Here is a 26,609-nt window from a genome sequence, read left to right as displayed (position 1 = left end):
CCTCCCCCTGCCATAACAAAGCAATCTCAAAATAATGCTCTAATTGGACATAGTGTTGCTCTAATCCTTTTATGTCAAAAACAATTTTTCAAGCACATATGTTTCTGTAACTAATTCTACTGTATTCCAAGAATTACTTCATGCTTTCTGCATTCTCTCTTTCTGTGGCTGTGCATCGCTGATCAGTAACACAAGAGAGAAGCACAACATGATGGCGTTTTCAGAAAAGCAGCAGAGCATTTGTAAGTACTTAGCCGTGGCATTTCTAAACCTTTCTCTAAGTCACACAATACTGAGCTGGGTAAATAAGACATAGCAGGTTGTATCTGAATAACATTTTAAAATTTAAATGGAAGTGTTGGAAATATGAAACTCACCGTAACCTGTCTGGGAGACGAGCTCAGCTGCCCCTCCAATGGGCTTTGTGAAGACGCCCATGATTCCCTTCCCCACACCCGAGATGACCCCTCTGGCTTTATGCCCAGCAGAAGCCTGGGCCTCAGATACTCGCTGAAAATTCCGCATCGGCTGATCCACAATCCCAGCAATTGCACCTGAAAAAACAAGAGTCGCCAGTAAGTAGTGAAGAGAAATATTCTGGAATAAGAGGAAATCTTACTACTGGACCTGAATATTTGGATTCGAGACTGTACCCCATTCTTATGCAGCTATTTAGCATTTGACCAATTAGGTAAACACTATCTTAGCTTCAGTTAGAATCTAACCTTTTTTTTTTTAACATTTAGATCACCTAACCTTACAGTATGTTTTCCTCTTTTGACTACTTATGCTAAATGCTTTTGCTGAGTTAATTTAGTTTGGCTCATTCTGTGTCATAATTCTGAAAATGCTGGGCTAGGAATAAAATCCTCCAGGTTTAGACTGCTAAAGCTGCTATGGAAATGAGATTTTCACGTAAGTGCAAGATTGACTTCATGAGAATAAAAACTGTTTGTATTCAATAGATCATTTTTATATCCTCTTCCACTGCCAGAAATGTTCATAAGCTAATGCAACTTTTGATATACGACTAAGATTAGCAGAATTAGACTTTGAGACTTTTTGTTACTTTTTTTGTGAAAACCATCATATTTTACTTTAATGTGCATGGGTCAAACTTTTACAAGTGACATAGTGACCTTCCCAGCTTTTAGTATCAACAGAGAACTTCAACTTAAATCTTCCTAAATGTAAACAGGTATGTGAGGTGGTACATTTCTTTGATCTTGAGTTTATGCTAGCCACTTAACCACAGACATGTCTCTAGTTGTTGTAATTTTGATAGATAAGCTATTTGGAGATTGCTACGGGTACAAGGATTGGACAAAGCCACAGCAATCTGCCTGACCGGAGGTGCTTTGCTCAGTGAAAAGCAAGTCTGCAGGCTTCTTGGTCAGGTCTCAGTTTGCACCTGCAGCTGCAAACACCAAGATAAAACAATTATTTGAGGAGTAGGATTGAGTGTCACTCTGGTTACTAGGCATTTTCACCTCAACCTAGACATCTTTGAAAGTTCTGCTTTGTAAGTGGAAGGAAATCCAGGCATAATTCCACAGATTCGGACAATCGCAACCGAGGTATTTGGCCCCATGTGTTTACCAGCGTGACGTGCACTAGGCAGTGAGCTGCTGACTGGTCTTCAGATGGTTTTAGTTACTGTCACTGGATAAATAAAGAAATTGCTGACTTTAAACAACAAGAACTAATATAGTATTTGTGCACAGTCACTGTCCAAAGAAAAGAAGAGGATGAGAAGTAGCATACATTTCCCCAGATCCTTGTCCCTGGGATACTATCAATCAGGAATTCAGGAAACTTGCATCCCCCATAAATGCCTTCCTCTCCTCTTAGAGAGAATTCCCCCAAAATCTGTAGCACTAACCTTTTGACAAATGTATAGTATTTCCACAGAAAATGCTGTCTGTCTTTGAAGTGATGCCTGGTTTTAATTGAGGTCACTCACTGAAGCTGAGTGTGCAGCTGATATTCACCTTTTGCACCACAAAGGCCACAAAGCTTTTTCCTTAATGCCATGCCGTTGAAATTATACAATTTTCAATTCATTACTACTTACCAGCTGCTCCTGCTGCTTGACTAAAATAAAATCTCAGCACCACATTAGACAATTGGGATTGTTTGTCCAGTCTTTTGTGCAATTGGGATGCATTTAAAGGCATAAAACAATACTTGGTGTCGTCCTAAGTTACAATATTATACTATCCTGTGACCTCCTTCACCCTATCTATTGAGGTCATCCACAACTGCACTTTCAGAACAGAAGTTATTGCCTTATAAAATGTAATCCACCTAAGTCCTAGCACTAGTAAATTATTTACTGCAATATAATTGAGCAAAGTTATAAGGTAATAATAAGAGCCTACTGCAAAGGACCTGTGGTATGCTCCAGGCACTCCTCAGCTAGAATTAGGCTCCAAGGACAAGGAAACAGAATGGAAACTGCTGTGACTGTGTTATATAAGAATATTTATGTAATGCCCCAAATAATCTATAGCTTAATTAGCCAGTTTTCAGTAATTCCACACCTTCTGTTACTCTGGCATTTTATGCATGCTCTGTGAAGACATTGCCCTTTTGTATCTCAAATCCTTTTACAAGTCTTGTTGTTCTACCTGAAAAAAATATACCAAATGATCTTCTCTTCCTCTGTAATTCCTTATCTTGAATTGCAACTCACTGCCATAACTCATTTATGTACAGTGGCCATGCCCACAAATCACAAAATAAACTAAACCTTACTCCTTTCACTGAGGAGTGGCTGGTCCTACCACCCTTGTGTGGGGAATCCAGATCTGTGCAGCTTCTTTCCTGCGTGCAGCAGGTGTGAGCAAAGGAAACAGACACAGACCAAAGCCTGAGCAACCTCAAAACCCAGCAGCAGCGAGTGAGTGGTGACACACACGTGAGGCTCAGGGCACTCCTCACACCAGAAACTGCAAAGCACATCTTCCTATGCCCCTGTGGCTTCTTGTGTTCGAACAGAGTTCTTGGCAGGAGCACCATGAGGGATGGACTTACCACAGAAAGTCTCTCCCTGCCAGATTTCAGTAGGGTATCAGGAAAGCACAGCATGGAACCACATGTAGTGGTTCCTCCCTTCCCACTCTCGTTCTCTCTCACAGGGTGTCCCACTGCTGTCCCTGTCCTTTCCCTGTAATGTCCCTTGACCAGTATTTTTAATTAAATGAAAAAACCATTCTCAATTTTTCTTTTTTTTTTCTTGCTCTAAGCATTTGATTTTATATGCATGTCCACATATGTACACACAGATTATGCATGTATAAAGAAAACCTCAATAAAATTAAACACCAAAGCAACAAAACAAAAACATATTCTTCCATTACTGGACCAAAGAGGTTCCAGCAACACATAACATCTGCTAAACATCAGATGGGGTGCACTCTGGTTAATACATGTTGCTCAGTAACAATAAAAAAAGTTACTTTGATAGCTACAAAATTCAGATAGTTCAGAGTATATCACTGGATTACTTCAAGTAGAATTTGATTACGGGCAGCAACTGGTTCATGTGCAGACTGACAAAGTTTGGTGAACGTAGCACAGCTTACGGACCTTGGCAAAACTCTGATTGCTTGTAAAAAACTCTTTCAGAGCAAGACATAACTGGAAAAAATCCCCCACTAAGAGAAACTGGCTATGCTTTGCCATGAGGCTGGAAGCTGCCCAAGCTGTAGCCATTTTGCTTCCTTTTCTCTGTTGTCTTTCAGGACTGCCTCAAGTGTTTCACACCAAAAACAGGGCTGAAGCATAATCTCATCACAGCAAACATCACATAAAAATACAGCTCAAAGAAAAAAACACCTGTTGCCATGCATTGATGTAGTTGCACAATTCATGTGTGGAATAGCACACAATTTCAGGATTAGCACTGGCTTGTGCTATCTTGTGTTGTAGATAGGCAAATATAAAGTGGCCCTGACTCAGTGATAGTGTACAGCAAGAACAGCTACCACCACCTGTAATAACTAAAATCTGAGCTTCTGAAACCCAGGCTTTGCCTTCTCTACCAGGATAGTTACACTGTCAGGCAATATGAGTCAATCCACTTCCCCAAAAGCACTGAAGAAGGAGTAACTGAAATGTTACTCCTTCTGCCATTGTAAAAAATAGCTTTTTGAATAGATGTCATCTTTTTGGTTATTTAGATATGCTCAACTTCCTAAAGGCAGCCACTTCAATGTATTATTTTTCACTAGGACCAGCAGTTGAAAATACAGCCGATAGTTTCAATAGTCTCTTTTACATGCTTAAAAGTTAATACTTTAAGTTTGACCCTGTCACACAAAATGCAAAAGACAGTTCCTCAGAGGGGAGTCAATAATCTAAATATTTTACCAAAAATTTCACTGCATTTTTGCCTAAACATATAAAAAGAAAAAACACACCTATCATAAGCTGTTGCCTCTTTTCACGCACAAGTGTTACTAAAATGACCCAGAAATCTCCCCCAAATTAGAAAAGAAGACAACAGCTGGCCAAAGATAACAATCAAATCAAACAACACCCTGACAGTGCTTGAGTCATTTAAAATGAGACAGGACAAAGCACTTAAGAATGTACCACAGGGAACAACTTGCACTGAGGAGGAGACGAGAGTACATGATTTTGGCCCCAATTCAGCAAAGCTCTTAAGCACATGCTTAAGTGCTCTGCTGAATCAGGGCCACTGTGAGCCAGATTTTCATAAAAATCAGAAAAGCACCTCTACGTTCTGGGTAGAGACCACTACATACCGGTGAACTGAGGACTCTAACATGACTTCACCTAGGCACAAAATCTACATTTGCCATTGTTTTAGCTGCCTGCATGGGTCAGACGGCTTACGAATATGAGCGTGCTGTGATCATCGTAGAAATCTCCTTCACACTCTTCAATTTTACAATTAGAAAGTCACAGAAATTACGGCTTCAAATAGTGGTGCTCTCTGCATTTCTGTGCTCATCAAACTTTTCATCCTTGCAAAGGAAAATAACTGCAGCTTCACTTTGTTATGTATGAATAACCGTAAGTGTTTCTAGAGTAAGCATGTTCATGTTTATTCTGTACGCGCTGGGGAAAAAAAAGCAGCACAGTGATACCGTCCCTTCAACTACAACTGGTTTTATTTTATTTTATTTTATTTTTTTGGGGAAGCCACAATATTCTTTACACTAAAGACAGGACAGCAGCAGCTTTCTGACATGTTTGTAGAAATTGAAATATAGGTCTATTCACAATTTAGGTGTTGACACAATTTATATGAATGCTGCTGCCTACACAGAGGAAACATACTTTTTAAAAATCAAGTTTAATTAAAAAAAACTGATACAAAGTAAGTGGAATATTTCTGATTTCTCCCTTAGTGAGAGTTCCATACTTGTCACATCCAGCTTTACAGTAACTGTAGCTGTTTATCTGGGTGCTTCACTGACTCCACTGCTAAGAAAAGAGGTAGTTAGCAGGGAGCGATCGCTAAACAGTAACAGCGGGAATAAAAACAAGACCCTAGCTTGTGGAGGAGCACTGTTTAAATGCTAATATGAAGCTCTAGGTTTCTAACACGAAGTCTGATTTCTTAGGAAATCAGGGACACTGGAATTCGAGCTCTATTTTAGTTTTGCTTTTAACTTGGGTGTACTGCCGCAAACCACGGAAGCCTTGTGTGCAGAGAGGTGCAGAAATGGTGTATTTGTGCATGTATGTGAGGAGTTCCCAGCTTTCCTGAACAGCAAAAACTTTGCCTTGATACAGCCAAAGCTACAAAGTTTTGCTCTTTACTTCAGGCTGTACAGCTGATGTTTTTAGCTCTGAAGGGCTCTGGTGTGTCAGTGAAGGAGATATAGACACCATGTTACCTTGATGTTTAATTAATAACTGAGCCAAGATCACCAAACCATTCACCAGCACATACACACCAGGCTGACACAGTGCTTCCAAAAGTATAATCTTTAATCCAGCAACTCAACCTGACTGCCCTTAGCCCAGTAAAACAAGAGGGAAAAATAAAACCTCCTCCAAACTGCCTTTGATTTGCAACACCAGTAACAGCTTACTATTGGGACAGTGGCTACTAATATATGGAATTTCTCCTTCATGCACATTTGTCCCAGGACACTTGCTTGCTGGTTTACAGGCATTATCAAATGACAGTGCTTCACATAATCTAATGTTATTGCTTAAAATAATTCCCAGCAACTTAGCCCGAAGCTGTAACATTTTTACCACTTCCTCTTTGGGGCTTTCAGGGTTGCGGTTGCAAATTTAGGAGTTGTGTACACTACTGAAGATTAGGAAACAGGACAAATCCTTTCAAGCTTCAGCTCTTCTAACCTTTTGCACTGGACTGCTTTTGGTCACTTTGATCTCTAAGAGATTCATACTGTTTAATACATACTGAGGAACTCTGCCAAACAATACAGTTCTGCATTCCTTTGCTGTGTGACAAGTCGAAGTAACCTAGAAAATCCAGCCCCTTACTGCAAAACTTCTCGCAGAGAATTTTTCCACTGTGGGTTAGTTTTCAAAATTTTAGGTGCTATTTTGAAATGGAGAGAGTAATCTTCGCTTCTAACCAAGCCACTCGGCTGCTTGATGAATAAAATTACACTGAATCAGGACGGTCTGGGTCTCTTTGTAAAAGCAGAATTCCTCATCAAAGCTTACTTAACATCTGCACGAAGTTGAAGTGGTTTTCAAACAAACCCAAGAATCTCTGATATCTACAGTGCTGCAAAAACAAGCAGGTTCAGAAGGCAATCCTATAATTCAACGGAAAGTAAACATCAGCATGATGACGTCTTCGTCTTGAATTAGTTACAAGTCACGCTGCCCAATGCAGAATTATTCTTTTTTTCCTGCTTAGATCTACATCATGTATGAAATATTATTTCACAAAGCACAAACCCATTCTATATCTGCAATTATTTTATCAGCAAAACACACAAAAGTTAGAAAATCTTGATAAACAGTATCTAATATACATACTGTGAGGCTTTTTCACAAGAAGATACGAAAACCCCCGAATTTGAAATTATAACTCACAGTTAGAAAAGGATAGTGAGCAGATTAGAAAACAGTATTATCACTTAACTTGATATTTAATAGTACATTACCTAGAAGGCTAATGCCTAAACGAGAGAGCCCCTGTCTCAGTCCTTCTCCCAGGCTCTCTGGAAGCTGCCTTCTCCATTCTTCTTGTCTGTTGTAATGCTCCTCATCCAGTGACAGCCTATCCATATTCCGAGCAAGACTTGTTGCCAGATTGGTAATTGACGTCAGTGTACCTAAATGCACGGAGATATACATTTGGGTCTGGATCAAAATGCTTTAATTTAAACCACGGAGACATTGTATGCCTCACTGCAATGCTGAGCTTATGAGCAGAGCAGCAAGTCAAGTGAACAGTCACCCATGTGTAACACGCTTTACTATTTGTCAAGCATCACCACGCTGCTGCTATGGCCCGTGTCATGCCTTTTACATTAGCCTGCTCCAGGTTTGCCTGGTCGGTGGGAACAGAAACTCATCTGAACATCCTTCTCCAGTTCCCTGACTTGTGGAAGGCCAATCTAAATGGAGAGGGGGGTGATGGAAAGGTAAACAAATATTTACAGAAGGAGCCGTGAGGCCGCGTCCTGCGGGAGGCAGGAGCGGAGGCTCGGAGCAGCAGCCGGGGCAGCCGCTGTGTCTGTGCGGCGGCTGGAGCCACACGATGGCACTGTGTGTACAGGCTTTGCAAGGGAAAAGCTCCTCCTGTTCCCATGGCAGGCCAGCCCCACTGTCAAATCCCATCCACGGACTCACACAATTATGACAACTGTATCTACTTTGTCTTTTTTTTTAAATAATAAATATGATGAGGCGACCGAGTGTAGAATTTCTGATGGCTAGCAGAAGTGCAGAACACCTTTAATACTTCTGCAGTTATCACATGAAATACTTGCTGAGTGAATATCTATTTCCCACTGGGAGGTTTAAAATTCTGAAGTTTCTGAAACATTCTCATGCACTGCAGTAAAGTGGTGATCTGTTTAGTACATGAGACATTGCATGTGAGCTTGTTACATACTCTCCTAGCTTAGCTAAACAGGAACTGTTTGGTTTTTGAGCCCTGGTACCCGGAATTTCAACTGGCACTGTCAGAGCAGCACAAGACAAGACAGGGCCAGGACACTGAAGGATGGACGGATTTTATTGCTTAAAACTTTAACAATGCATGACAACAAAGCAGTAGTTGGAGTAATAAAGTGTAAGCTCTACCTTTGGAAATGTGTTTTACAAATGATGTTGTTCCTCTGGAAACTCCACTGACAAATGCTCCTGGGCCTCTGGTCAGTCCTTCATAGGGGAGCCTAAAGAAATCAGCTATGCCATTCCCTATGCTTCTCACCAGACTAGCTGGGCTTCCAAGAATTTCCAACGATCCAACAACCCAGCCTGTGTGGAGAAACAAGACACATGTTACAGCTGCAAAAACTGCAGAAGCAGCAGTTGTGAAAAGGTTATTCCTTAATTATCTTTTTCACACTAGAATTCATTGCATTATGAACTTCCTTTGAGCAAAACACAGGAAATAACTCATCCACTATGAATTCAGAAATGGCAATCTTTCATACTTCGTAAATCAAAGAAATCCTTTTGGCAAACTCACAAATAGCTTTAGAATTACTTCCTTCCAGGAGCTTCCCGTATTTCTGCTAAAAGTGTGTGAGGGAGGCGGATGCGAGAGCCTCACAGCTACAGAGGAATGGGACTGCAAGCTCAGATGCTTGGGTTGGTTTTAGACACTATAAGGCAGCGTTGTGATTTCACATCCTTATGTGATAGAATTGTGACAGGGAGTTTACACTGATACAATGTACTGCTTTACGGGAGTGTGCAGGTCAATTGCTTGATGGAGTGTTAGGAAAAGGGATGCAGATTTTTGACAAGTGCTTAAGAAGTTATTTTAAATCCACCCCAACCCTTCTAAGCTGATCATTTTCTTTCAGAGTGCAGTGAAAGCCAGACAAATGTCTTCTGCTCAGTACAGTTGTGTAAACAGCAATGACATCTACATGCTGATTAGGTTACTCATAGGGGAGTATTCCTTATGCATATCCCAGGAGAAGTATCTGCAGATCTGGTTTCCTATATAAACGCAGGGTTGCCAGCAGCTTGCTGGATGGCTGAGCACGCAGCAATCTGTTGCTGGAAAGCTATTTGCAGGTCTTGTCTTTCTCAGGCTGGTAGGCAGCAGATTTATTAGGGAAACAGTGCTGCATAACTCTTTTTTTGGCAGCCCAGAGAGAGCAATTCAGAAATGGCAATACATGTGAAACAGGAACTGTTTGGTCTTTGAGCCCTGGTACCACGAATTTCAGCTGGCACTGTCAGAGTGCACAAGGTGTGACAGGGCTAGGAGACTGAAGCGGGGACAGACTGGCCTCCTGCTCTCCCATGAGGGCCCTTGATCTGTGCTCTGCCCTCCTCATTCCCATCTCATCATTGAAAACTCCTGCTATCCAGATGCTTTTCTTGTTTTCTTTTAACCCCTCCCAGTCATTCCTGTGGAAGGCTGAATCATGAAACGGAACAGAAGAGAAAATGTTACTCACATGAAATGAATTAATCTCATACTATCATTCTAAGCTCCCGGAAAATCTGTTATTCTTGTTGAATCTGTCCCACATTTCAGCTCTGGCAGGTTGAGAACTCCAGTACTTGTCATATGAAAAGCAGGAACCAGAGTGGACATAAGAGAGAGGGTGGGATGGACTACAAAAACAAAACCCAAGTGCTACTGGCAATGCAATGAACAGAGCAGCAACACACATTGTGGCCCTGCTGTCCTGGAAAGGAGCATCCCCTAGCAGTCCCTTCCTGCCAGGACCAGGGGAAGCCAGAACTCCAGGTTGGGCTGCAATTCCCTTGCTGCAGGATTTTAAATAAATTATCTTTGCCACTGTGTGAAGTGCTGAAAAGCTGGAGGGGTGGGGGAGGTGTTTATAGATGAGAGAGATGTTATTTCTGCTTTTTCTGATCAATATTATTGCAATAATTCCTTAGAGCCTTTTTTTCCCCCCAGATATTGTTGACATTCCTTGTCCTACATGGTGGTGTGATAGCAAGTGGCTACAGGACACTGCAGCTTAGTGCCTTGGTGCCCTGCAACATCCCCAGCAGGCACCACCAGCCTGGGACATGGGGGATTCCACTCTCCTGCTGGGACAGCCAGCATTTCAGGAATGTAAAACAGAAAAAAACAGGAATGAAAACAGTTAAACACAAAACTGAGGGGTTGCCTGGTATGCCAGGGATGGTTTGTTGTAATCTGTCCTTGCCTGTCATGTTGGGGAAGCTCTGGGTGGATCATGCTCACCCTGGGAGAGTGTATGGGAATAATGTACAACATGCAGCATGGGGGACCCTCCTTGGCCAATTCTCAGAGCACCCAATGGCTCCTCACTGCCAGCTTGGACCACTCAACCCAGGGAAGAAGGCCTGGGATTAAGTCAGGAATAGGAGAATGAGGAACCAGGAACAACCCCTCAATTCACAAGCTCTGTGTGGCATTTGACTTTGCAGAATACAGTATCATGTCAGGTTACCCCTTCCCACTTATGCAGAGTAATTATATCCACTGACATGAAATAAGTATGACTGCACTAGCAGAGAGCCACTGGATTTTCTTTATAGGCAATTATAGGGTTAGATGTTGTACCAGTGGTATTTTTGATTAGAATTTTATTCACTTTTTTTTATAGGGCACAACTTAATTAGAAAAGACTAGGAGATTTCCATTGCAGGTTTGGCTGATTTGAGATAAGCAATGCTAATCAGCATATTTGAACAGAGCTTTCCAGCCCCATCCATGGCTTCAATGGATTCTGACCACTCCTTTGCAACACACAGGGCAACCTGATGCACCCCCTTCAGCAAGCTTTGGGGCAAATCCTGCTCCCTCCCACAGGTCAGCAGTGGTTCTGCACACAGCTAAGGGACAAAGAGTGCATATCCCTGAGTATAAGGTATGGCTGCATGGGCAGGCTGTCTGTGCAGATGCCACCAATGATTTATGCATGAGCAGAAGGGGGTCAAACAATCCATATTCCAGATTAATGTAGTTAAAATGAACGAGCATGAGGTCCTCTTCCATAAGAGAACAACTGTGCTAATGGTGAGAGAAAACTCAGGGTTTGCAGATCACATAAAGCTTTTTGCTTGATTTTTTCCTTCCTTTTTTTACTTTGTTGACACAGTCAGCTCTTTTGACAAGTGTCACAAAGTCTTCAATATAAACCATTTTCATTTCTAAACCAAACATTAACCAGCACAATTCGCCATTTTAATCATGGTGACATCTTTCAAACAATACATTTTAGTTTTAGTACTTTTAATGGGAGTTAAGTATATATGCATATGTATTTTCCTGAAGAGAAGTTCCACCAAGCAAACCTCAGTTCTTAATACTTAAATCTGCTTGATTTCAGATACATCACTGATCCCAGAGCAAGTGATGGGGGAGAAGCATTTCCACTGTGGACCATATTTGGCCACAGTTTCACTCTTAATTACCAAGCAACTGCCCTTCTGTACTATGAGATTTAACTACACAACAAATCCAAACAAGTAGCAAAAAGAAAAACCTGCAATGTTGGCAAGCATAATATTGCAAGAAAATAATGAACTGGTACACTGTTCTGGTGCACAACTGTGCACACTGTTGTCACAATCAGCAGTGCAAGTCAGGCATGCACACTGTGAAACACAATGTCAGCATCTATAAATAGATGAAATACACGTGCACAGTTTTAAAAAGTGTGCACAGAAGTCAGGTTGCAGCTATGCTTCCAGTCCAAATGGAAGCATTAGGATCTCAGAAAATCTGACTATTAGTATTGCAGGAAAATAAATCCCACATTTCAGTGTGGAATATGTTACTTCTGTGTGATCATGGAGGAGTTTTCTGTCTCAGGCACAAATTCTGTGCTGCACCAAGACTCACCAGAGACCAGATTTCATTACTTCTACATTAGTATTTATGGAAAACAAAATGTACCTGATAACTTAAAAAGACTAATTGCTTGCTATTGATCCTATATAGGAAAAAGTTACTAACAGCAAACTTCATAGTTCTTGGATCAAAGGACAACAAACATCTGTGTGCCAGTTTAGATCGAAGGCTGTATGAAGAAAGACAGATTCCTAATCATAAAGTGAAGCCAAAAGGAGTTTTAACAACAAAACAACATTCAGGCCTATAATTTACTTCTGAAGGCAGAGCAACATGCTGAATAATTTGATTAAACAGTGTTTTGGGGAATTTATGTAAGGAATGTGGGTTGATTCTAACTAGTGCTATAATATAAAATGACAAATCCTAAGCCAGCTAGAACATATTTTAATGCTGTGTTCAGGGTTTCAGGTGGCTAAAGCCTTCAGGTGGCTGGCTAATGTTTAGCACAACGTTGCAAATCTTCACAGATATCTGCTCAGCTATTTTATTTCCCTTCTGTAACATGACAGGACCTGAATGGTGTCTGAAAGTATCGTTATCAAACAGCGTCTAAGGAGGAGAACAAAAATTGTACTGCTAACATCCAGGGTACTCATCTTCAGCGACAGCCACAGAATCCTGGTAGCCAATGAAAATGTTGCTCGTTAAGGAAAAGCACTGACCTGCTCTGAAAAGGGCTCCAGCCGCGTAATGCATGGCCAGGGCGTGCACAAGCTGCCTGGCCGTGGTGAAGATGGGTCCTCGCTCAAACACAGAGAAGGAGAGAGGGGTATGGTCTGAGGCTATATACAGTTTCAAGGAAGCATGAATACTAACAAGGAGATTAACAGGTTGTATTTTTAATCTTCTGAGCTTCACTGGCTTGACTAAAGCTCTTGCATGCTCTCTCACTTGTTCAGGCACTATCAGGATAGTATCTGAAGCACTGATGGATTTACAAGCAGTTTTGTTTTCTGGAAGATATGTATCAAACAAAGTCTTAATGTAGTAAACAAAGGTGTCTTCCACATAGAGCCTAGCTGGTTTGAGCTCAAAGCTGAAGTCATTCACGTGAAACATGAAATTCTCTTCCTCGGAAAAAACAATGCAGAGTTTAATAAAGCAGTTTTCCTTATAGCTTTCCAAATCTTTGTTACAAACAATAAGGTTGTTCATTCTTGACCACTGCGTGGTTTCAGTTTTCTCTTCTTGGCACAGCAGGACTGCAAAATGGAAATTGGATTTGCTGTACAATTGATTGTCCACTTGCAAGTCTTCACAATACACTCGGAGTCTATGAAACTGTGGGAGGCCTTCCACAGAGTCCTGCTGGAACTCCTGTGACAGGGAGCTGGTGGCTGGGGCCATGTGGAGGAAAACATTGTCTGCTGTGAGACGCAGGAGCTCAGATGACACTTTGTGGTTTGTAATATCATCAAATGCAGCAAGACTCAACTGACTGATGAACATTTTCAGTGACAGGGTCTGCTCTTGACTTCTAGACAGGAGGGAAAAGAAGTTTTATTACTTTGTGTCTTTTGAGCTCACCTGGCATCTTGATTGCTCAAAGAGCTATCAAGAGAGACATTCTCTATAATATGTGGAAACTCATTGTGCAAGTCCTGCTAACTGGGACAAACCCCATTACTGGGATTTGGCAACCTTAATCACCACAGTGAGTACCACCCAGAAGGTCTTCTAAGAAACAGGACAGTGTATATCTATACCAGGGTTGTCTTTTTTATCATTCAACAGGATAGTCTGAACAGGAACATCTCTATCTACACAGCAATTCCCTATTATATTTTACAGAGACAGATATTAAAATACACCACGGATACAATTTTCTGATGATTCATGTACAGCCTCAGATGTTTCACTGAAGGTTACTATTACAGATAATCACTTCACATCACACACAGTGACTGCCCTCCAATGAAGCCACTGCAGTATTTCCGTACTGACGGCATTGAGGGCCTCCCCCTGCAATGTAAACAGCTCATTGCCAAGTTTAACTAGCAAATGGACTATCAGGTACTGCTGAGGACCAGTTGCTTGGGGATTAATACTTAATTACAATGCAAATGAAAACAGTACAACAAATGCCACTCTAGTTGTAACAGGATTGCTGGAGGTCAAGTATTCTGCAGAAATAAGTAGTATTATAATTGCACTTGAATGAAGCTGAGGACCAGATTGTGGTGTATTATGGAAGTGGGGAAATCTAAAGAAGGGTGTTATAATCAAGCATGATTAATTACTAACTGTAAGGCTATTTCTATACCTCTTGCATATTAAATCTTTGGGAGCTTGTAAGATTACAGATGGCAGGACCTGGCTAAACAAATTTTAAACTGATGAACACATTCAAAATTAATTACTATGGAAAAGGTATTTTTTTTTAATTAACAACTCAGGTCCTCCTTTTGTACCAGTCATCCAATGTTTACCCTAAAGTGACATGACTTTTGATGTCAGATTCTCCTTTTTAATTGTGATTTACAAAGCCATATGGTCTAAACATATGCTACAGAGCATGCAGCAGTATTAAACAAAACAAACAGCTAGGTTAAAGTTTCTAAGTCAATTAACACTTAGAAAGCTGACTGAGCTCCCAGCAATGCTTTTAATCATCTTTTATGTGCTTTATATACCTGTTGAGGTTGATACCATCAGGTCCTGCTCTTCCTTCTGGGGCCAAGGTTATGACTATTGTTCCACAGTGATGGGTGATGTCCACATAAACACAGCCAAAGCCAGTTAAGAACACAATCTAAAGGAGAGGGTTAAAACCACATGGAATGTAACCAAAATCACTATTTTTAATGTCATAAATGAATTTAATGTTATTAATGCCTTCTGGTTGAAATCTTTTACTCAAATCAGGATACTATTCGGGAAAAAAGTCAGATTTCAGTGATTCAGAAAATAACTGCTCTGATACTTTAAGTAGTTCAGTTATTCAGGGAGATGAAATTTGCATCTCATCATTCAACTGCATAAGTAAATACATTTTAATAAGACACTTCTCCAGAAAAAAACCATAATGTGCTGGGGAAGGTGGAGTTTATATGAGAAGAATAAAGAGGAAATTTTAATTTCTGATTTTGGATTAAGCAGAAAGGCATTTTCCTGGAGGTCTAAAAAATGCCACTTTCTCCTCTAGAAAACAAACCCTAAACTAGCATTATGTTGCTATGCCCTAGCTCAGAGCTGGGTGGATGAATGGCTGATAGCATCATGTAAAACACATGAAGACTGAAAAGTAACTAACATTTTGGATCCATGAAAACTTGCATTAGCAACTCAAGACTGAAAACACTATTAAGCCATTTAAACTGGTTTGTGAGAACACCTCCACAGGCAAGGTGCCAGCACGAGAAAATGGCAAAAATCTATTGGAAAGCATAAAACAACTAAAAAGGCAGGGAAAATGGGAATTTGACAACAGGTTTATGTCTTGCTTACAGGTGTACAAACTTTCATTCTGGACAAGTTGTCTTTAGGAATATCCTATTTAGAGAAATGATGTACTGCTTTTGGAGCTTAATTCTGCAACATTTCCAAGTTTTGAGTTTCTCCAGAATATAAAAGATTAAGATCTTTTAAAGATTTGGAAAATTCACAGCAGTCCTTGTTAGAGCAAGCTGGCTTCTATTTTCTTGTAAGGTTGCTATCAACACAACTGTTTACTAGATTGCAATGACAGAAGCGATAATAGAATGGAATGCAAACTTGAGAAATAACACAAAGATATTGGGCTAGCACAGGTAAAACAAACAGCTATTTGTCTTGAAGAATCTTTACTGCTCTTAAGAAGTCACCAGAAGCAAAAACAATTGCAAGTTCAGTAGGATCAGCACTTACACTGATTGTTAAGCTATTCATAATAACCTTGTACAGATAATTAAATTTCATTAATAAAATTTCTTATTCTTCTGACAATTACATAGAAGAAAATTTCTACTTTTGACATGTCAGTTTTAATCCTTTGCTTGTCTGGAAGAGATTCACAGTCCTACATGGAGAAAAAAGGACATGTACAGAATTTTCAAAACTCTAATTATTCTAAATAAACCTCCACTGATCTTGAAGATTGGTAATTTTAAATTCCAATTTCAGATTATTCTGATGATAAATACTTCAATATTTATTAAGGTATTAGTTTTAAGTAATTTTACATTTACTTTCTAATAGAAAAAAAAGTACCTATCTGTGACATAGAAGAAATACAAATTACCTAAGATCCTTTAAATCCCAGTTATTTCACAACCTGAACTAAACTGTATGTGACACTATTAGTATATTCCTTATTCACTTACATTCATAGTTTTCAAAGAGAAAGATAGACTTAGAAATCCTGGGAAAATTTTCAACATGTACATCCTAAAACTTCAATAACAGAAGGCTATACTTTTTTGGAGAGCTGTTCAAGTAGACAATGATCCCCAAATGTTGTCTTAGCATCTAATTCCTTCTAGGAGCCAGATACTTATAAAGAACCCTGGTCTGGCATAACATTAATGACTGAAATTTGAAACCCTGCATTGCTTGACTGGCTTGCTGAATGGAACTGAACTACTTGCTATATAACATAACACTCAATAATCAAGAGCATTTTGTGATTTGTGCCCAGGGAAAACATCTGAAACTAGTATTTCTTTCAAAGAGCCAAGCAGTTTATGTTGATTCCATGTAAACTAATGACTTCAAAGATGGAAAAAATTCCCATCAAAAAGAATTACTCCAGTCAAGGAAGCTTTCATTTACCTCAAGATCCAGAGAAAAATAACAGAAGGCAAGAAAAGGGAGGGGTTGTTTTGTTTTAGAAAGACATGAGTAGCTTCTGTAAAGACACAGAGGGAGAATGACTGTGACGATTCCTACAAGATATTAAGATAATTATCCCGTGATAATTAAGTCACCAAATTTTCCTGGACCCTGTGGCATTCTTTGCTTACAGAGTCCAGAAATGTTCAAGACCGATTTTTTCAGGCAACAACAGGTTGATTAAAAATTAAAAAAACCTCAGTGTTATAAAGCCTCTACGTTCAATCTAGCTATTTTCAAAAAGAGACAGTAAAGAAGATATCCTGTGTGCTAAAACTTCCACAGGAAGGGCCTTAATTAGGCAGGAGAGTTCCCAGGAGTTAAATAAAACCCCTTAAACCAACAGAAAGGATACATTTATTGCAGAGGAACAATGCACTGTGCAGGTCAGAAAGACAACCATTTATGTTGTGAATTAGGAAGTAATGTATAATGATTTACTTGTGTTCCTTGGTTGTTGATGTCCACAACATCACTCCATTCATTTACTAATTCATCAGATGACACCACTTTCAGGAGAATACTGGGCAACAAGTCTCTTGTTTTGCAGTCTGGATAGCTGGAGATTTGATGGTAAAGTTCATGATGAACTGAACATTCAGCTGGAATCTTTCTACAGTAAACTTCAAACTTGGGTGTATCTGAAATGTTATAAAATATACGAGATCAGAGCCTTCTAAAACCTGTATGAAATCAAAACTCATCATTGCTTGCACAAATGAGAAAGTTTCTGTCTGAAATATTCCTGATAAGAAAAACATTGCTTTTCTATCACTTAGAGTATTATATGTTTGGGTTTTTTCCTTTTCTCTTTCTATTTAATAAAATTTTACAGAAATAATATTCCACTGATCATTATATTAACTTACTCTAACCAGACTTTTGACAATATGTTTTGTTACATTTCCAAATCTGAGAAAATAGAAATGTTCCATTGAACATTGAATTGATGTCAGCAAAACTCCAGTGCCTATGGATTCCTACAGCTGGGTCACCTTGACAGCTGGAACCAGGGAGACCCAAAAGCCCAGAGACAAATATTTAAGTTCATACTCCTGACCTCACCATTAGCTCCAACAGCTTCCAGAGTCTCTCACTTTGAGACAGACCTTCATGAGGGCATCAAGTTCTTGCTATAACCAAAACACCCGCTGAACTCAATTTTGGACTGGAGATACAGTAAGAAATGTTATACTACAACAGTGCACTGTTTCTAATTATGGCATTGTACCTACCTTTGAAATTCTCTTTTACAAGCAATGGAATGGAGCACCTATTGTGGATAATGATACGAGGACTAGGATCTTCTGTAAGTGTTAGGTATGTCACGCCAAGATGCTCTTGGTAAGTCAGTGCTATAGCTCTAAAACAGAAGCAGATATATTGGATTATGCCTGTTTTGGGTGAAATCCTTACATATTATTACCCTGAACAATTAAAAACATTCAAACCTAGCATCTGTAAGATTTTCTATTATCAAGTTCCAAGTCCACAGATATTTATCTACATTTAGGTAAGTACACATCTCCAACAGAAGAATACGTGGAAATAGCCTAAAAAACATGAGAGAAGAAATCGCTTCATGGGGAGTACTCATGAGTTAAACTGAACATGTGTGTCTACAAGATGAGAGCCCTAGCCAGCAGAGATTTAGAATAAATTAAAAACATGAGATTGTAGGTCCAAATTTCCAACATAAATCTTTAAAATTTTCCAGAAGAATTTGCATGGATACTTCTCTGCTACACATGAAAGGTATTTGAACAAATCTAACTGACTGCTCCCCTGGAATGATGCACAATGCTATTGCTCTTTTAAATGTTAATGTTATGGATCATCACTACATCGGTTTCCAAAATGAATTTAGTTCTACTCATTAGCTACATAAAATATCTTCATGCATAAACATACATTCTTTTTTTTTCTCTTGAGCAAATTTATTGGCTATTGCTAAAATGCCTTAATCTCATGGTGATTTTAAAAAATCCAAAGTCTGAAAATCTGATTAGGAATATGGGATTCTCTGTGCTTGAGGCAGAATGATAAGGAATCCTTCCCTCATTGTTTCCATTAATTTTTTTAAAATCAAAAGTCTGTGTGAGTATCTTTAGTATCCAAAATGACACCTCTTGGACTCTGCAGAGGAACTGTGAGAGGGTTTGAATAATACCAAGCACTTCAGGGAAGAGAAAGATCATATCTCTGGTAATATATACTGATGTAGCCTCTCTAATTTCAGCAGATTGTTTCTTGCTTGTATCAGTATAAGCATGAATGGATTCAGACATCAGGTTCAAGAAATTAAGCTGCTCATCTGACAAGTCACTGGATTGCTATTTTTAACTAGCTGGTTCCATAAGTTTGTAAATAAGAATAAGAATGTACAACTGCACAGTTCAAGTTTTAAAACTTGAAATTTTTCCTTGCTGTAATCTCAAAATAGTTTCATCCCTTTTCTCTTTATCCTCTTATTATGCTTACAAAAATATATGTCTACCTTTTATAAACAAAATCTAAATTTTTGTATTGTATTATTACACACTGTCCTTGAACTCTTAAATTGCTATTCACAAATTGAAAAACCACCTTAATTCCCCAATATAAGCTTTTCATGCTCTTATTTGCATGCACAGAAAAAAATAGACCATACATTCTAGAAGTGTACAACTTGTACATGGTCATATCATTAAACCAATTACAATAGAGGCATCAAAACCATCAGAAGATAACAATTTTTAAATTAAAGTAAGACTTGCCTTTACATATGGGGGGCATGCGTTACTTTGACTTTTGCATTACTCTCTTATGGTTTCTGACTACCTGAGGCTTGACAGCAACAAGCCAAGCTCGCTGTTGGAGAGTACCAAGTACCTGGTGCAGAATCCGCCTTCGGCGCGCGCGCCCGTGGGCACCGCCACGCTCTGCCTCGCCAGCTCCGTGCTCACCACGGCTGGGAGGCTCCACAGCTGGCGGCTGCCGGCGCTGCCCAAGGCCAGCACCAGGCGCCTGTCCCTGTCCCCCAGCGACGCCCCCGCTGCCGCGGCACCCTGCTCCCACAGCAGGTCCCAGCAGGGCACGGCGCTCAGCGCCTCGCCGCAGCCTGCCCCGGCCGGGCCAACGCTGAACACCATACTGTCGGGGCACTGGAAGTCCTGGAAATGAAAAAGGGGGTGGTAGCATGGCATGCTGGCTCCAAAAAAGAGGTTTATTCATGTTGATTTTGCACAGAACATTCTCAAGCAGCCAATGACCACAACTAACTAATGGTTGCACTGTGTTGCCCGAAAGGCTACTTGGCCAGATTCTGCCTTTGGGGATATGTTTGTAGCACAGCTGTCTGGGGGTCCTGAGCTCTAGTGGAAGATGTCTCTGCCCATGCTGAGGGGTTTGGAACTAGATGCTCTTTAAGGCCCTTTTAACCCAAGCCTTTCTCTGATTCTCTAATTCTGTAATCTACAGTTGGCTCTCAGTAGCACAACATAGCTCTACCAAAATCAAGTTACATTCCTGTAACACAACTGCGTGAACGAAATCCATTTAGGGTTACAAAAATAAGAATGGATTTTAGCCTTAGCATTCTCCCAATTCCCTATATTTAGACTGCCACAAAATGTGTGATGCACAATGGTAGATACTGATGTGAAGAAAACTAAAGCAGAAGGAAAACAATACAGAAACAGGAGCTTTAAAAATTTGTTCATCTGCCAGCTCTTCTATTAAGTTGGACCCTAAGAATTCTTTCCACATATTTTACTATAAACGTAATCTCCAATAAATATGTATAAATGGTTGATTAAAATATATTGACCATGCATACATTTTAGTTCCTGCAAACTGGTCCTTAAATATTCTGTGAGATTATTAGAAAACTGATATTCACAATTTGATGCAGTCTATGAAATACATAAACTTTGGGCACATCTCTAGTTCTGCTCTAGCTTTGCTCAGATAACTGGAATCTTCCCAAAAGGATAACAAAAAGTTTTCAGCCTGCCAGGCCAATATACTTCTTTTACACACAAACTCAGTAAAAATTCTGAGAACATTTTCAACAGCTACTACGGATTACACTGCCTATTTTACTGAAATGGCCATTACTGCCTGAACAGATGGAGAACAGGCAGAACTAATTCTGCAATGTGCAAGAATTTGCTGCTTGCACAGATTTCTGAGCACATTTAATTACTGGAGTTGAATTTACCCAGGATTCAGTATTCTAAATGATATAAATTACTTTATGATTATTATGTCTAAAGATTTCGGTTCCAACCTCTGCTATATGCAGCTCATCTAAATAGAGCTACAGATATAAACAACCATTTTCCACAGATGACAAACAAAAACAGTATCTACAGTGCTTTACCTCTTCGCCTGAGTAGGATTTGGAAATAAAAAGCTGTGGCCTATAATAGATTTGATATGATGTATCATTGATTATTGTTGTCTTATCTTCTATCTGTAGAATTTGTATACCTTGTCGAACCATGGAAGAAATGCAGAATTCACACAACTGTAAGATAATGAAATTGTGATGAAACGAAAATTGTGATGAAGTCACACAAAAATACAAAAGGTAGTGAAATGTAGCAATAGAAGTGCTACTCTCTTTCTAATCAAAGAAATCCTCTCTATATTCATGCACTTTGTAACTGGAGCCACATCACGTACTTTTGAAGTTGCATCTGTCAATGTTATCCAAACAAGATTGAAAATTCATTAATTCTTTTTCCAGGAGATATTGTATTATCTTTATGGGTTGCACAGTATGTTTTTGGCAATCTAATTCTTTAAATTATATTTCATACATTGTTTATACTCTCTTTATGTTGGACATATATTAACATAATTAGGGAGAAGCTTTCACACTGCATATTGTTTTATCTGCTATATGACTTTGTTTTTACATGATAAAGTTACAAATCATTATAATTTTCTTCTAACCTTTTGATGACCTGGAAAAGCACCAAGTTTAATTTCAGCTTCAACAAAACCTTCTTCATCCAATGTTACTACTTCCTCATTATCAGCATCCTTCCATTTTGGGGAGGTCACATTATGAACCAGTTTAATTGCCACTGATTTGTGCACAGTATTAGTGTTTGCCCAGTATATTCCAACCTGAAAAGCTTCCTGCAAGTGAAAAAAGGACTGATCATCAGTGGTTCACAATTTGATACATTTCTACTACACTTCTAAACGCAGTTTTCAGTAGGCAGTGAATATAATTTCCTGCCTTTCTCCCTCTGATTCTTTCTATGTGGTACAAGGATAGATGAAACCACAAGGTGGATAAGGAACTGATCCTCACAAGCAATCAAGGCCGTAGTCTACACTGAGATGTGTTACTAGGCAGACCTTTTGTTTATTAACAGACATACATGGAGGGGGGGGAAAGATGACAGAATAAACAGGACCTATCAGATTGCTCAAATGGAATTAACAAGCTGCTGTGTCAAATCACCTTAAATACTTCAAAACTAAAGAATATCAGAGTTAAAAAAATGTACATGGCCAAGATATGTGGGAAGACCTGTTACACTGAATTAAGGAAGGCAGGCATTCTAAAAAAAATTTTCCTCTATTGTAATTCATTCTGCGTCATTATCAACGTCTCTTGGTAACATTAAAAGCTATGAAATAACATTACATAAAGTGCTCTCAAACCAAATATACCTTTCAGGCTGTCAATTTTCCTATTGTGGTCAACAATTTCTCAAGTGACATGTTGGCACAAAGCCTAGGCCTTTATAGCAACCTTCATGGGCTGCTACCTTACAGCCATGCTGCAGATTCTTTGGCTGAACTAAGAGAAGGGGAAAGGCTGCTGATGGAACGAAGGCCTTCTTCCTACAGTGTCTTGTGGACAATTTTTAACTATGCATCTTTAGGATGTTGTTTTTCAAACACTGCTACCAAGTATGTTGTGCTACCCACTTGGTAACTCAGTCAGTGTGGTCAATTCCCATTGTTATTGCTAGTCTTTATCAAATGACTAACAGACAAACAGACACAGTAACTGGAAAGTGGGAATCATCTCGAGTAATAACAATTCTTCAGAATCAGTGTGCTTTAGCAGACCTGTGCCTGCTAATGTGAATGGCATAGTTACCTCAAAGTTGGGAGGTATAATTACTTTCCCACTAGGTACTTGAAGAAGAATCTTCTCTCCTTCAAACAGCCAGAGGTCCCACTTGGACTGATTGATAAGCAAAGCCCAGGGCAGGAGTTCAATCAGCAGAGTTCTCACACAGGGTTTCCACACTGACAGCTTTACCCGCATTGGACTATCCCACTGGGAGAGCTGCTCATTGCTGTCATGAACAAATCAAAAACTTAAAGTCAAAGGAATAATGAATTCAAGATTACAAATGCTAAGGTGTCTTCTTCAGAAATTTGCAAGGCTTTTCTGGTTGTGAGATAGAAAAACTTCTTACCTTATCATTCTGGAACACACTGAGGTGCAGTCAGAAAGATCTAGATAGGTGTAAGCTATAAAGGCATATTTTTAACTTCACAAGCTCAGCCTGAATTTAGTAAATTAATAAATGCCTTAACAAAGTTACCACTGTCATTCAGAGCTAAACCTGTGACTTTTGTAGCCATCAAATCACATTTCCTTTTTGTTTCCCCAACAACTACTTGTACAGCAACTCCCTGTTTCTCTACTGAAACAAACAGCAGCTGAATAAACAACTCTAGAGCTGCAGTAAAGAAAGTGCATTCACAAAAAAATGGTTCCATTTTTAAAAAATCCATACTGATGCAATCTTCTCAGTGTAAACAAGGGCAGCCCTGAGGCTGACCTAATTTTTTTCCCCACCTGCCACAAATTCTGCAGTTTACATGCAGGAATTATGTAACTGCTGAAAATATACTCAATGTTCATCACATATAGTCTTCCAGAATGTGGTTTCAGTTTATTTGGAAAGGCAATGCAAAGTCATGAAGAAGGTTTAGCAAGGAATTACCTGTCTGAATCCTTCCTATTATAAGGCCATGCAGGCTGGGGAGGAGTAGCAATGCCATAGAACTCAGAGAGCACTTGGCTGACGCTGCCACCCGGATTGGATTTACTTGCTATCTGTTTAATCAGAGTGGTTGAGATAGGGACTGCACACTCAGATGGATCATCTTCTTCCCTGTCATTGAAAACAGATTCAGTCACTTGCACAAGATCAAGCATTAGCATTAACATTTTCTCTAATGAGGCTTCCCAAGTGTACTCTGCCGCAAGAACACTCTCATGGTAATCATGGATGAATCAAGATACGATGTCCAACAAGTTCTTGAGAATTTACTGACATGCATGGATTTGTTATCACACTGTAATGACCCTAAAAACACTTCAGTATTCTCAAAAGACCATTTCAACATAATTCAGGAATTTATTCTTTAAAACACAAGGATATGGACTGCTTAATTAAACAAATGCCAGTGTGCTTAGGATAGTTACACCAAATTTAATATTTCCTCCAATATCATTTCAGCTACATATGCTTGTTCTGTCATATCCCCTCTGGGCATGGCACACTTTAGGAAAAAAAACGGAGAAGAAGTTCAAGTGTAAATTATTCTTTCTTTTCCATATAAATGAACCAATTTCAAGGAAAATTAGTATTTTACCTGGCTTGAAAAGTCAAGTGATGTGTAAGATCAGGTTCTATATTTTGCAGTGCTTTCTCTTGTCCTTTCCCTGGAATCACTTGTGTTTCATTCAGTCCCAGGCTTCTTTTCTCTATATGTAAGATAATAGGGTCTGGAAGATGGCTCCTTACAATGAAAAGAGGGCTGAAAACAATCTACAAAAAGAAAAAAATACACCAATTTAAAGCCTACTTTATTTCAGTATTACAGCCGTTGAAACAACTATTGATAAATGTTTACAGTGCATCATTCTGACCTTAATTTATTATATGACACATAAGGCATGAATACTTAGATTTCAGAAACATTCAATGTACTTACTAATCGCTGTTGTACATGTGAATTGGGCTCTAAAGTCAAAACTGTGCACCACACATATGTAATTGAACTCTTTGAAGATGGTACCTGTTTGTAGAAAGATCAGCATTACACTACCATTAGTCAGGATAACATTCACTATTTCATTATATCAAATAGAAGTCTAAATGTGCAGTGGTCAGTTCTCTCAGCCATTTTTAATGCTCTATTCCATATACCCATTTCTCATCATACCTGAATGACAGTGCTGTGTTCTGTGTGTTTAGAACTTAGACAAACATCTTGGGACCAGTCTTCATCTCCTGTAGATTTCACACTCAACTCAGTGAGCTCATTGTTTTCTAGGATATATGAAGGCAATTTCTGCTTGGCTGCAAGGCAGTTGATGTGTTCTTTAACAACAGCCTGTCCATCTTGACTAATGTAATGCTGAACCACTTTCAGTTCAATACTTTCAGAAAGGTAACTACAGACTGTCTGTCTTCCACAGATTAGGATCTAAAACACACAAGAAAGACAGCTCTTATGTAAACAATTGTGAAAAAAAAACAGTCAAAATTGAATTAGAGAGTGAAAACCTGTAGAAGAATAATCTTCCTGCTTTAGGTTTCCTCAAGCACTGCTGAAGGCAGTGACTGGTAAAACATTATTTTTATTGGCCAAATGTATGTCCAATTTCATAGAAATCTAGGCATTAAAATGCTTGAAATATTGCAAAGGCAGTATCCACGATTGAAAGAAACACATATCCACTTTCCTTCCCACTGAACTCAGCAGTACTGTCCAGGGCTGACAGTTCTGGTTTGGATTTTAAGAGTTCTGTGATGGTCTCTGAATGTTGAGACATTTCTGAGCAGTCTCAGGGATGTACTTCAGAAAGGTTTCTATGGATACCTCACATTCCCATCACAAGCCAATGATCCAGAGCTTTCACAGTATGTCTGCCATTTTAAAGCTTATAATTTCATTAAATGACTGTAACTGTTCCTGTACTTAAGTGCACACACCTAGAAAATGACCAGATTAGACTCAGCGTTGTTGCTGTCCATCATGCAGGAATTGTTTACGGTAGAGATGTATCTGACTTTTTCCAAGCTATACCAGGGAACACCATTCCATGTGTATCCCCCCTGTACAACCATCATCATTTCTTTTTTCATGAATGGGGGTACACAACACAGCTACAGCCCACCACGTGAAATCTCAGCAGGGCTTTCAGTGACAGCAGGCACTGCTCCTGTCTGGTCAGCTGTACTGCTGTTGTGCAGTACAGCTCTGCCACATCCATGAGCTGAGCATTTTCTGTCCACCACATGCTCTGGCTTCTGCCAATGTAGACAGAATGTCTGCAGTGTTATTACACATCTCTTTACAAAGATAGTAAAGGGAAAGTTATTGCACAGCAGCTGATTTTCAAATGTTAATTAGGTAATTCTTTTACTTTAAAAAATATGTAAGCCTGAATTACTACCCAGAATATATTATGAACAATTTCTAAAAAAAAAATTAAGAGAAAAATCTGCTTCTCAAGAGCTTAAAACATGTAAGAGATTATGACACTTAGCACTGTCAGAACTTATGAACCACGCAAAGGGATGTTTACTGGAGCATATAAAATACATGTTGGTAACTGAGCTTTTAAATGCTAAGATTGACACCAAAGTGAAGAAAAAGGTTGTAAAAACTCCCCTAAATAGCCCCAAAAGACTGCTATACTTGTTTTTTGCAGATCCCAGTAGGAAAGAATAAATAACAAAGTGACTAATTCATGAACAGGCAACAGTTTAAATTACTCATGTTATTTTTTCCTAAGTGGATCAAG

General features: G+C 39.3%; 1 protein-coding gene across 1 annotated transcript in view; it reads right to left on the bottom strand.

Annotated features, from left to right (window-relative positions):
- VPS13B (vacuolar protein sorting 13 homolog B) overlaps positions 1–26,609 on the bottom strand; it is a 431,388-nt gene that overhangs the window by 10,673 nt on the left and 394,106 nt on the right. The window contains exons 44-60 of the mRNA XM_005423449.3: positions 26,590–26,609; positions 26,504–26,522; positions 25,022–25,285; positions 24,791–24,874; positions 24,449–24,624; positions 23,794–23,964; positions 22,935–23,136; positions 21,767–21,955; positions 21,189–21,335; positions 19,697–19,977; positions 18,061–18,188; positions 17,267–17,466; positions 14,650–14,768; positions 12,679–13,493; positions 8,278–8,454; positions 7,131–7,301; positions 378–554 (exon numbers count right to left, since the gene is read on the bottom strand). The exon at positions 26,590–26,609 is cut by the window's right edge and continues 120 nt beyond it. Coding sequence (XP_005423506.1) covers positions 378–554; positions 7,131–7,301; positions 8,278–8,454; positions 12,679–13,493; positions 14,650–14,768; positions 17,267–17,466; positions 18,061–18,188; positions 19,697–19,977; positions 21,189–21,335; positions 21,767–21,955; positions 22,935–23,136; positions 23,794–23,964; positions 24,449–24,624; positions 24,791–24,874; positions 25,022–25,285; positions 26,504–26,522; positions 26,590–26,609 — 3,340 coding nt within the window. The remainder of the gene's footprint in view (positions 1–377; positions 555–7,130; positions 7,302–8,277; positions 8,455–12,678; positions 13,494–14,649; positions 14,769–17,266; positions 17,467–18,060; positions 18,189–19,696; positions 19,978–21,188; positions 21,336–21,766; positions 21,956–22,934; positions 23,137–23,793; positions 23,965–24,448; positions 24,625–24,790; positions 24,875–25,021; positions 25,286–26,503; positions 26,523–26,589) is intronic.

The sequence above is a fragment of the Geospiza fortis genome, unplaced genomic scaffold (assembly GCF_000277835.1).
Source record: "Geospiza fortis unplaced genomic scaffold, GeoFor_1.0 scaffold200, whole genome shotgun sequence".
NCBI classification, from domain to species: Eukaryota; Metazoa; Chordata; class Aves; order Passeriformes; family Thraupidae; genus Geospiza; species Geospiza fortis.
This window is presented reverse-complemented; position numbering and strand designations above follow the sequence as displayed.